General features: G+C 42.3%; 2 protein-coding genes across 4 annotated transcripts in view; one reads left to right on the top strand and one right to left on the bottom strand.

Moving 5' to 3' along the window:
* Nucleotides 1-1,610: 1,610 nt before the first annotated feature.
* uts2d (urotensin 2 domain containing) lies at nucleotides 1,611-3,550 on the bottom strand. Its single transcript, XM_055939296.1, has 5 exons — nucleotides 3,396-3,550; nucleotides 2,751-2,855; nucleotides 2,573-2,610; nucleotides 2,212-2,299; nucleotides 1,611-2,053 (listed from the first exon to the last, which is right to left on the bottom strand). Exons 1-5 carry the CDS (start codon nucleotides 3,493-3,495, stop codon nucleotides 2,028-2,030), a joined length of 357 nt encoding a protein of 118 aa, XP_055795271.1. The 5' UTR covers nucleotides 3,496-3,550; the 3' UTR covers nucleotides 1,611-2,027.
* A 7,091-nt stretch (nucleotides 3,551-10,641) lies between these two features.
* The window catches only part of LOC129867424 (coiled-coil domain-containing protein 50-like), a 31,093-nt gene continuing 29,162 nt past the window's right edge, over nucleotides 10,642-12,572 (top strand). The window contains exon 1 of one of the 3 annotated variants that reach the window (XM_055940815.1): nucleotides 10,642-11,065. In XM_055940815.1, the coding sequence (XP_055796790.1) occupies nucleotides 11,017-11,065 (49 nt within the window). In that variant the 5' untranslated portion in view covers nucleotides 10,642-11,016. The remainder of the gene's footprint in view (nucleotides 11,066-12,572) is intronic. The other 2 variants (XM_055940814.1, XM_055940816.1) reach the window with 2 other exon arrangements.

Genomic DNA, 12,572 nt, shown 5'->3' with positions numbered 1-12,572 from the left:
AGCTCCTAGGGCTTTCATTGCCTGGTTGAGACGCTACATCCCATACACGGCAGCCAAAATCAGGACCACGCCTGTGGCCACCAGCAGGATATGGAGGGCCGTATGCCCCGTCGGACGGGGAGAGATTCAGAGCTCAGAGGCTTGAATGTGTGGTCGTCGTCAAGAATGTCGGTGATCAGTGTGGTGATTGGACTGCCCCTAAACACTCTTGTAGTGATTGGACTGCCCCTAAACACTCTTGTGGTGATTGGACTGCCCCTAAACACTCTTGTGGTGATTGGACTGCCCCTAAACACTCTTGTGGTGATTGGACTGCCCCTAAACACTCTTGTGGTGATTGGACTGCCCCTAAACACTCTTGTGGTGATTCTGACACTCTCTGTAGGAGCTTCTGTTTGTTGGATTGATGGAGCCTCGGATACAGTGTCTGTCTCCCTAGGAGCTGATGCTTCAACAATAGTAAAAACATGGATGAATTCAGTCAAAGAGTGGGTGGTTCAGCTGATTGAGGATGTGGTAACATAACACTTAAACTCTTCATGGAGTAGTGAGCAGTGGATGGTACAGATTACCACATATCACATCCGTCCAATCACTATCACGAACACCTCGGATGGGATGTGGGCAATCTGGTTGTTGTGCAGTGTGAGGTCCAGATTGGCCAACTCATCGAAGGCTCCTGCCTCTAGCTTGTTGTTGTAGAGCATGAGGAACTGCAGCTGCGTCAGCGAGTAGAACACGGTGGGTGGGGGGGGGCAATTGTTGCAGACAGTTCCTCCCCAGGTTGAGGAAGAATTCGGAAGCTAGGTGAGCGATGGCGTTGTTGCTGACCTCCAGCTCGATCAGGCTCTGCCAAACCTCAAGCAGGACGGATCAAAGGACTAGACTGTTGGCGTCCAGATGGAGCTGCTCCAGGCTGACCAGGGTGTTGAAGACCCGGGGAGGGAGGTTGACTTTGAAGGACAGAATTAGCTGCGAAGCCACGTGGAAGGGATCGTTCGATTGCACCGATCACTTCCCTGAGTGTTAGCTACCGGTGATTTAAGTTAGTTGAAATTTGTCTGTTTAAAGAAAACCAAACAAATTATTTGTTTCTCCTGGCCAATAGACTAATTTTAATACTGAACTTCCTCTTTAATTGGCTCCATTCACAATTTCAGAAGACTAGTCTAATTGTAACATTGTAGTGGGTTTTCTCTTTTTTCCCACTGAAACCCCCCTTTCTTATTTTGGGTCTGCTTGCGTGCATTTGTGTGAGGCTGCAAGCTTAGCTGTTTGTCTGCGGTTTTTGTTTTTGTTTTGACTAGGCCATCAGTGATGAATAGTTCAGCCCATCCTGTTGTCAGCTCTTTTTTTTTGAGTCAGTGTTGCTTCAAGGCCACAAGTCACCAGTTTCTCTCTGATAATCCATTGTTATTTTCTGCCAGTGTAGCTGATGGCACAGACTGACTGGTTTCCCAGAGGCCTCCATCCTCTACGATCTATCTCTGTGTATGATTCAGAAAGAGCCCTATCAGTGAAGCTGACCCTACCTATGACTCAGCTCCCATCAGTCTCTCTTCCTGAAATACCAATTACACACGTAGCCAAGACAAAGGTTAGCATGATAATATATTATTTATTCAATGTAGGAAACAGTAACACATTCAAAAAGCAATACTTTATAATATTTGACTTTGGAAAGTAAAATGAATTGCACCACTGCCCCCATTTACCACTAGGGGAAGACAAAGTCAACGTTTTGAGAAGAGGGCGGTTCCTCTGGGTGTGGAAACTATGGACCAAGGCCTTTACCAGCAGATCTTTGGTTAGGACAACAACACTCTCCGTCTTAGAGAAATGCTAGTATGCCCGAGTCATGACGACTTCAGCAGTACAATGTGCGATGAGTGCATTAGTTATGTTACAACATTTCAACAGTTGGTAATGGGGAGTTGTGTTGATGTCTGTGAGCATGTTGAGTCTTAAGGCTTTGGAGGGTTAGGGCGATGCAGCAGGACTCAGTAGAGTTTCTCTCCCTTAGGCTGTCATACACAGTACTTCCAGAAACAATCTGTGGACACAGGGAAAAACACTGTTCAGTCTCTTGCACTATTAGATGGAGGTTTATCATTTTGTTTTAAAACTAAGTCCACTACAGTAAATAAAATATGTTGTGACTTGAAAATGATTGCCATCACCAACAATCATCAATATGAAAAGTGCACTCACCCCTTTTCCTCGGTATGGACTTGTCCTCTGCTAATACATTGGATGAGAGCTCCCTCTCCAGCTCCAAGCCCTCCTTCAAAGCCTCTAGCTGTAAGTAAAGAACACTGGTTACAGGCGGTCAAAGGAACACTGTGTTTGTTTCTATGGAAGGTGCCTTTTGCTGTTGAATCATACAAAGATGACATCCAGAGATAATTCTCCAGAGAATGTACAAAGTACCTCAGTCAAAGATAACTATGTTCATCTATTCGTCTCATAAACCATGCCTAAAAATTATTTTATCTGCTAAGGAAAATAAATACTGGTATGACTGCACATCTAATATTTTACTGTACGTAACAAAAACGCATGAATGACTTACCTCCTCCAACTCTGCTAGTTTGTTGTCCAAATGTAAACCTGCAGAGAAGAAAATCGTATAACATCATGACAGAAGGCAAACCCAAGAAACACTTGGTCAATCCATGTGTAGTATTATACATCATCAACATTGAGACTGTTGGTGGTATTTGTGTGCTGCTTTACTGTAAATGCCTTACCTAAAGCGTCATTTCTTTCAACAGGTTCTAAGCTTTTATGTAGTAGAAATGCTAGAATCTTGTTCTGGCCATCTGTGCCTTCCCTTTGCTGATAAACATGGTTTCCTGAATATGTGGGAAATGACAATACATCTGTGATTACAATAAACAACTTGAAAATGTATCTAGAATTACACAATATTCACTTAAAACTCCACAAATGTAGTATTCAGATTATTGTTAGAAGAACAATTGAATTGTCAAGCAAAACATTTTATTTGCTTGCCGCATAATACCAGTAACATATTCATCCTCTTTACATATAATTCTGAACTATTGAATAATGTTCTGCATGACAATGTATTTTCTGAGCTCGCCAATAATTAAATTATTCATATATGCATGATGAATGGCTTGTCAAATGTAACAACTATTGAAACTACCTGTTTCACACATCTTGTGTGCAATTTGCCCTAATTATTCACCAGGAGATCTTTCTCACGGCTACATTTTGACAAAAAGTATAAACAACTAACAGTGCATGCAAGCCAGTGATGGAAAGGAGCCCTTGGTTGCATCCTCCGACATCGTCAGGTAGTCTATGCCTCAAATATGCCAGCTAGTACGTGCAACAAGATAGAACATTCACCAAGCCAGCAGACTCACCAGGGTTGAAGATGCTTCTGCCCTCCACACTGACTACCCCTTGTAGGAGCAGGAAGGCTACCAGTCCCAGCCAGTAGTTCACAGAGACAGTCTTGTCCATGACAATGAAGCAACTGTCCCAAAGAAGTGTTCAAGTATCAGCTGGTTCTCAACCTGCCCAAAGGATCTACTGCCTTTGGTCCATCCCAACCATACTTTTATCCTGTCTGACATGGAAGGAGGAGACGGGGGCTCAGCCCCCGGTGCTCTCAATCAATAGGTAGCCACCTTCGATTTCGTCAATGGACCACTGTCCTTTGCAAGAGGGATGTTGTAGTGGCTGACCAGCCTGGCCTCATAGACTAGACGTAAGATAGTAAATGTAAATCAGGGACACTCAAATTAGTATATGTTATGTATGTTGGTATGGTTACATAAGACAGATGGTTACTTAAGGCAAAAAAGAAAGTATGATGGTTGGTCGGGGTGGATGGGTAGGTGTATAATGCAACTGTCTATCTACCCGAAGGTTGCGAGTTCAAATCTCATCACGGACAACTTCAGCATTTTAGCAACTTTTCAACTACTTAATACTTTTTAGCTACTTTGTAACTATCAATCAATCAATCAAGTTTATTTTATATAGCCCTTCGTACATCAGCTAATAACTACTTAGCATATTAGCTAACCCTTCCCCTAACCCTTTTAGCTAACCTTTCCCTAACCTTAACCCTTTTAGCTAACCCTAACCCTACCTTAACCCATAGCCTAACTAACAACATATTATATGTTTAGCAAATTTGTAACATAGTGTACATTTTGCAAATTTGTAACATAGTGTACGTTTCACAAATTCATATCATATTGTACGTTTTGCTAATTTGTAACCTATAATAGGAATTGTCATTTGTAACATACCATACGAAATGGGTGATGGACATCCACAAATTAATACATACCATACGAAACCTAACATATCATAATAAATGGAGAGTCTCTTCTGTACATACAGAATAATACGAAATACTATGAGACCAGTTTGGGCTGACAGATCGGGGGCCAGAGGCCCTTCATCAACGTGACAGATACAAAGCCAGCAGAGTGAGGAAGTTGTCAATCACCTATTATTTACGGGAGAGGACAGTCAGATGTTCTTGGCACTTTCAGTCCTTTACTTTTATATGAATGAGTTCCTTAAGAATGTAGAGGGAGAATTTTGGACAGGGGTAAGAGTCTGAGAAGTGAATTGATTCTGTCCCTATAAAGTGCACCATGACCGGAGATGAGCTCTTCAGTCTTGGCTCCAGGTCTGAGCATCGGCAACAATGTGGAGCTGATTGAACATCCATCACCGAGGTCAAACCACACGACCCTGGCCTGTCTGTTGCATCCGGAAATCATGACTCAATGCCTGCGTCAGTGTAATGGCTGCTGTATTTATGTACGGCAGTTTTAGTTAAATTAAGTGTCTGGCATGTTTGCCTCATAAAGCTCCTTGGCTGCTATTTCATTGACGCCTTGTGTCTTCCGCTGAGGAGGTTATTGATGGCTAGTCATGTCTCTCATCCAGAAACCCATCACACATCCATCAACTTATGATACGGATTTTGGGAACTTGAGGACTTAGAGAACCTGGTTGAGTGAGTCACAGTGAATGAACCTTGTTACATCAAGGAGATATTACATCTTGTGAAGTAGTTCAGTAATTTTATTGAAAATGTAATCAATTTCTTGATGGATCTCCAGGCATGACTCACATTGCAGAGGATAATATTCCTAGACACTGTACGATGCTCTTCTGGAATCATTCAAATCAAATTGTATTTGTCAAATGCACCGAATACAACAGGTGTAAACCTTACCGTGAAATGCTTACTTACAAGCCCTTAATTAACCAACAATACAGTTTTAAGAAAAATATGAGTTAAGAAAATATTTACTAAATAAACTAATGTAAAAAAATAAATAATAATAACAGAATAAAATAACAATAACGAGGCTATGTATACAGGGGGTACCGGTATAGAGTCAATGTGTGGGGGTACAAGTTAGTCGAGGTAATTGAGGTAATATGTACATGTAGGTAGGGGTCAAGCAACTATGCATAGATAATAAACAGCAAGTAGCAGCATAATTTAAAAATAGGTTTTGGTCAATGCAAACAGTCTGGGTAGCCATTTTATTAGCTGTTCAGGAGTCTTATGGCTTGGGAGTAGAAGCTGTTTAGAAGCCTCATGGACCTAGACTTGGCGCTCCGGTACCGCTTTCCGTGCGGTAGCAGAGAGAACAGTCTATGACTAGGGTGGCTGGAGTCTTTGGCAATTTTTAGGGCCTTCCTCTGACACTGCCTGGTATAAAGGTCCTGGATGGTAGGAAGCTTGGCCCTAGTGATGTACTGAGCCGTACGCACTACCATCTGTAGCGCCTTGTGGTCAGATGCTGAGCAGTTGCCACATCAAGTGGTGATGCAACCAGTCAGGATGCTCTCGATGGTGCAGCTGTAGAACTTTTTGAGGATCTGAGGACCCATGACAAGTATCTATCAGTCTCCTGAGGGGGAATAGGTTTTGTCGTGCCCTCTTCACAACTGTCTCGGTGTGTTTGGACCATGATAGTTTGTTGGTGATGTGGACGCCAAGAAACTTGAAGTTCTCAACCAGCTCCACTACAGCACCGTCGATGAGAATGGGGGTGTGATCAACCCTCCTTTTCCTGTAGTCCACGATCATCTCCTTTGTCTTGATCACGTTGAGGGAGGGATAGTTGTCCTGGCACCACACTGCCAGGTCTCTGACCTCTTCCCTATAAGCTGTATCATTGTTGTCGATGATCACCATCGTTGTGTCGTCGACAAACTTAATGATGGTGTTGAAGTCGTGCTTGACCACGGAATAGTGGGTGAACAGTGAGTACAGGAGGGGACTAAGCACGCACCCCTGAGGGTTCCCCATGTTGAAGATCAGCATGGCAGATGTGTTGTTGCCTACCCTTACCATCTGGGGGCGTCCCGTGAAGAAGCCCAGGATCCAGTTGCGGAGGGAGGTGTTTAGTCCCAGGGTCCTTAGCTTAGTAATGAGCTTTGAGGGTACTATGGTGTTGAATGCTAAGCTGTAGTCAATGAATAGCATTCTCATGTAGGTGTTCCTTTTGTCCAGATGGGAAAAGGCTGTGTGGAGTGCAATAGAGATTGCGTCATCTGTGGATCTGTTGGAGCAGTATGCGAATTGGAGTGGGTCTAGGGTTTCTGGGATGATGGTGTTGATGTGAACCATGACCAGCCTTTCAAAGCACTTCATGGCTTCAGATGTGAGTGCTATGGGTCAGTAATCATTTAGGCAGGTTACTTTGGTGTTCTTGGGCAAAGGGACTATGTTGGTCTGCTTGAAACATTCAACAGATTACGTTCTATAATGGTGTCAAAGCAGATATTTCTGGCCTGACAGATTGTTCTTATGTTCTGAGAGTCAAATCTGATATATTTGGAGGGTTATCTCTATTGTGAATGTCTATTCAGATTTATGCAACGGGTGGGTCTAATCCTGGATGCCGATTGGTAAAAAACGCATTCCATCCGGTGTCTATTTAGAATTACATGGCTTATCTTTTCCTTTTATTTGGATGATAAGTAATTTGAAAATTCCATTTGATTACTTTCTTTAGAGAACAGAGAGATCAAGACTACCAAGCAGTGTTTCCAATCAGTCAGTCTGGTTCATACCATGAACTCCAGTAGCTCTGCATCTCCATGTATTGATTTGTAAGGTGGCTGTGTGTGTGCAGGAGGATCAGTAACATGACTCCTCTAAGGTGGCTGTGTGTGAGCAGGAGGAGCAGTAACATGCCTCCTCTAAGGTGGCTGTGTGTGAGCAGGAGGAGCAGTAACATGACTCCTCTAAGATGGCTGTGAGTGTGCAGGAGGAGCAGTAACATGACTCCTCTAAGATGGCTGTGAGTGTGCAGGAGGATCAGTAACATGACTCCTCTAAGATGGCTGTGAGTGTGCAGGAGGATCAGTAACATGATTTATCTAAGGTGGCTGTGAGTGTGCAGGAGGATCAGTAACATGATTCATGTAAGATTGCTGTGAGTATGCAGTAGGAGGAGGAGGAGCAGTAACTAATTTGATAAATGTACATACACCTGTATGCATTGGATACTGTTATGTATACTATTGCTCCCACGTTTGACCAAGCTCTTTCGGGGTCTTTAATGTTTTGCAGAAAGCCTTTGTTGAACTGAAATTTGTACTTAATGCAGGTAAAAAACAAGTATATATGTCATTTTCCAAAACACTTTAAATGTATCTGATGATTTTGGCACATGTACATTGGATGGTGCCCACATTGATCGTGTCCCTGCTTATAAATATCTGGGCATCTGGATTGACGGAAAGCTATCTTTCAAAAAACATATTTATGAGCTAGTTAAGAACTTAAGAATTTAAAATGTGCTTCTTTTATAGGAATAGGTCATACCTTTCATTAAATAGCAGAAAACAAGTTATTCAGTCAACATTCATTCTGGTTATTTATTAAGGTTATATCGTCTATAAGAATGCAGCTGCTACTGTTTTGAATGCAGCTATTACTGTATTGAATACAGCTGTTACTGTATTGAAGCTATTGGAAGCAGTTTATCATAGCGCACTACGCTTTATTACGGGCGACAGGTTCAGTGCACATCACTACATTCTGTATCAGAAAGTAGGCTGGCCCGCTTTAAAGTCTCATAGATTGATGCATTGTGGTCTTATGGTTTAGAAAGCCTTGCACAAACTTTCACCGTACTTCATAGTTAACCTGCAGATGTACGAGTTACCAGACCCGGTCTCAGGGATGGCTAACTCTGGAGATCTGTTCCATCTCCTATGATTTAGGTAAATCAGCTTTTTGTTTTTTTGCACCTTACTTGTGGAATAATCTCAGACTCTGAAATGTGATGATTTGCTGCAATGCAGTCGGAGGTACGCTAAACAAAAATTGGATTCACATTTAAAAAATAAATATAAATTCTTCACATTTTCAAACAGTCCATTTTTACTTTCCAACGGGGCTATACATTTGGGTGAGTTTTTTTCTCTTCTGAGTAGCCTCGTTTCACCGACAAAAATTAAATTAAACCATCTTGTGTTCAGCGAAATAACAACACAATGTCAAATACAGGTAGCCTAGTCAAATAATTAACATCCAATCACATTAACCGTTACTCTCTCCCGGAAATTCCACTAACGGTCTGTATGTAGCCAAACGTAGCTGCTGCTCATTCCGTTTGCGCGAAAATTGATAAATGGTTAAAAAAAGTTAGGCCCGCGTCCATAGTGACATATACCAGCTCTACTGGTCGTACTGCTACTACCAGCAGTACTACACCGGCACCTGTTGATGACACAAGTTGTTCTGCTTACACGAGCACATCCAATGCTAGCATCAGTAATTCTACATTTGTTGTTAGCCCAGCTAGCATGGACACTGACAGTTGTGAATCTGATGCAGCCGAAGAGCTACTGCCCCCTTACCCGGGAAAGACATCAGACAGGGACGTTGGACCATCGAAGAGGCGCAAATATGATGAGAATTACATTAGTTTGGGGTTCACTTATATTGGGAGTAGTGCCTTTCCTCAGCCACAGTGTGTTATATGTGCAAAAGTACTATCTCACAACTCGATTAAACCTTCACTCTTGCGCAGATACGTAGAAACAAAACATGCCCATTTGAAAAATAAGCCACTAGAGTTTTTTGAGCGATAATTAAGATGACTTTCGAGTAGTAAGACATGTATAAAAGCAACAGATAGCATTAATAAGAAGGGGCTAGAAGTGTCTTATATGGTGAGCTACCGAGTGGCTAGGACATGCAAGCCCCATACTCTTGTGGAGTACTTTATTCTTCCTGCTGCTGCGGATATGGCTGAGACAATGCTGGGGGATAAGACCAAAAAAACTATACAGACAAAAACTTCATCAAACAACACTGTTTCACGACGCATCAGTGACATGGCAGGATATGTTTTGAAACAGTTACTGCTTTGGATACAAGACATTGAATTCTATGAGTTACAGCTGGATGAGTCAACAGAAGTGGAGGGCCTGGCACAGCTCCTGGTATATGTCCGTTATGTTTATGGGTGGTCAATTAAGGAAGACATCCTCTTCTGCAAACCACTGGAAACCAGGACAACAGGAGAGGATATTTTTAAAGTACTGGACAACTTTGTGACATCAAATGGACTTTGGTGGTCAAGATGTGTTGGATCTGTACTGATGGCGCAAAAGCCATGAAAGGGAGACATAGTGGCGTGGTAACGCGCGTGCAAGCAGTTGCTCCCGATGCCACTTGGGTACACTGCAGCATCCACCGAGAGGCTCTTGCTGCCAAGGGAATGCCTGACAGCTTGAAAGACGTTTTCTTTCTTTTCTTACTCATTCTTATGTTTAATAAATGTATCGTATAGTGTTGTGTGGCAGGCGTACAATGATGGCAAAAAACAACATTTGAGAGTGCACTGACCCTGGTGCTAGAGGGGGTACGTAGCTGGAGGTTGAATGTTTGAAGGGGTACAGGACTATGAAAAGGTTTGGGAACCACTGCTTTAGGGCAATTCAGACGGCTGATTGAGGACCTTTTTACTTTAAATGTGTTTGTTTTCTCTGATTGTGTTTTGCATCTCTGTTTTGCTTTTCATAGTGTATTGATATGTATATTATTTGTATTGAAAGAGCACTTCTGTAAAAGAGACCTTGGTCTCAGCATGACTCTGTCAAAATAAAGGTTCATTAAATTAAATAAAAACAAGGAACACTCAAAGACCATTAGCTTTATGCTATGGTGGTGCATTACGGTTATCTGGTAATAGCACAATTGATTGAACTTCCAATAAACTAAAACAATTGGCCTCATCTGTCACAATCATTCTCACACACTGTAACTTGTGAGAATGCTTTGATAATTGTTATTCTTGTGTAATTTGGTCCTGCATTTAACAGGGGAAGCAACCGACATCCATGCAGAAAGGAATTTTGTGACATGTGCTATCAGAAACCGTGCTTGTGTTTTCCCCAGTGAAGATTTAAATCAAACAATTATTTTTGAAAACTGATTGAAATGCAATTTGCTGGACTGGAGATAGTTATTGACAATTTTGAGAACAATCTCATTCATTATGTATTGTTTGGTGAAAACCCAAGTGATTACAACTATGACGTGTGCAAATAAGGACATTTTTTTATGTTGATATTACACCTTCATTTTCTCTTTTGTTTTTACATAGATAAATAGCCTAATCTCCTCTAACCTCTTTCATTCGTCACATATTCAAAAGTGAATTATATGACCCGCCCTGCATCCCGTAGCTGGCCTTGAAGCAAGCCAGCAAGCTAGCTAATGAAATCCACAGCTGCAAAGGAGGAGGAAGAAGAGGGAGGGTCTGTGAGAGAGATACCCACAAGAATCGGACTGGCGACGGGAGGTTTAGAGGTGGTTAGCTAGCTACCGAAACTAATCAAAGGGACACCCGTACTAGTATGGGAATCATCAATTGGGTTTATGACAAAAAAACAATAAATCAGATTCCGGTACTGTACCCTTCGGGAAATCGTGGAAGCGTCATTCAACGTGAACGGCTTTGACACCTTGCTGACAACATGGCTGAATTTAGCATCGACCAGAACAAACTGCCTGGAGTAAAAGAAGGTAACGTTTGCTAGCTAGCTACTTAGCAGCACGATAGATAAACTGTAGCTAGAGCTAGCCTCGATTGTTTACACCTGTCTGACGGGTGTCAAGTACCTGCATCATATATGCTTAATCTATGTTTGTTTTGTCAAATAGCTAACGTTACACGGGTCACCGTTAGGTATCTGTCTTTCATGGTTTTGCTAGTTAACTCACGTTAACTGGGGACAAATAAATTCACACGTGTTTCTGGAATTTAGAATGATTGTGCGAGTTAACTGTCTGGCAGCTAACGTGTAAGTTAGCTATCTCTGGTCAGCAGAGGTGGCAATGGATTTTCGACTTTTACTGCAAACTGTCTGCTTTTACCCTGGCTAGCTAGTTATTGTATTCAATGGCATTCAGGTGGTTGAGCCAGATGCTGTCACTCAATCTCTCCAGGATACGGTCTGGACATCTAAGATGCTGTGGGCAACATCAGAGCATGGTTTTGTAACGTTTCTCACCACCTGTTCTGAGCACACACTCCGTGTTCCCCTGACAGATGAATGCACAGATTGGTGGACCGTGCTATGTTGTCCCACCTAGCAATGTGTTGAAAAAATATGTCATGTAAGTGTGCAAAACATTCCCAAACGAATTTCCTTTACTCAACGTTTCCTCAATGGCCTAGTTCTGGGCTGCAACAAAATGTTATTCAGAATTTGAAGAGTGGTGGGAATTGGTGAGCCCTAACTCCCGTCTCCAAAACAATAGCTCATAACAGCTGTTGAGATATGAGTGGACACTACAGACAGACCATAACACACTTAAAACAATCCCCTTGTTTGGATATCTCCTACAAATATCCTGTTCTTGTGTATGCTTTCAATCTGCTCGGGTTGGGGATGTGGCGCAGACTATCTCTTCCTGAGATTGGGAAACAGCTGCTCTGGTCCAACTCCATGGAATGTTTGACAAGCAGGTCTGGAAGAGAGCATGATGGGAGAACGTGCCTTTCCACTGCTCCACGGCTGTCTCCAGGGAACCATCCAAGTGATACACATGTTTGTTTGAGATGGTTCCACCATCTAGTCATTTATTCCTGCTTCGAAATTACAAAAAGATTTATATTCACAGGGAAAATAAGAATTTATTGCCAGCCTCAGTTAACTTTTGGATGAAACAGTGTGGGTTATTTCTTCCAGGCCTGATCTAGGCCTGTTCCTAGATGTGCAACCTCAGCACGTTTCATGGTAGACAGACTTTTGCATTGCTCTTTGTCTGTGATCCATGCACGGTACAGTAGAGGGCCATGCATTGAAACATTGAGGCACATTTTAATGGAGAAGTAACAATGTTCAGTAGGTTAGGTCAGTGCTAGATTGAATCTCCTGGGGGTTTTTTTAATTAAGAGATTAAGCATAAGGTTGAAATGTGGTCAGTGTTAATCAACGTTTATGTGAGCCTGTCTGGGGTGGGGGTTTTATGGAATGGGACCTAATTCATCCTCTCTCACTATGACACATCCGTCTATCTACCCTCT

This window comes from Salvelinus fontinalis, chromosome 12 (assembly GCF_029448725.1).
Source record: "Salvelinus fontinalis isolate EN_2023a chromosome 12, ASM2944872v1, whole genome shotgun sequence".
NCBI classification, from domain to species: domain Eukaryota; kingdom Metazoa; phylum Chordata; class Actinopteri; order Salmoniformes; family Salmonidae; genus Salvelinus; species Salvelinus fontinalis.
This window is presented reverse-complemented; position numbering and strand designations above follow the sequence as displayed.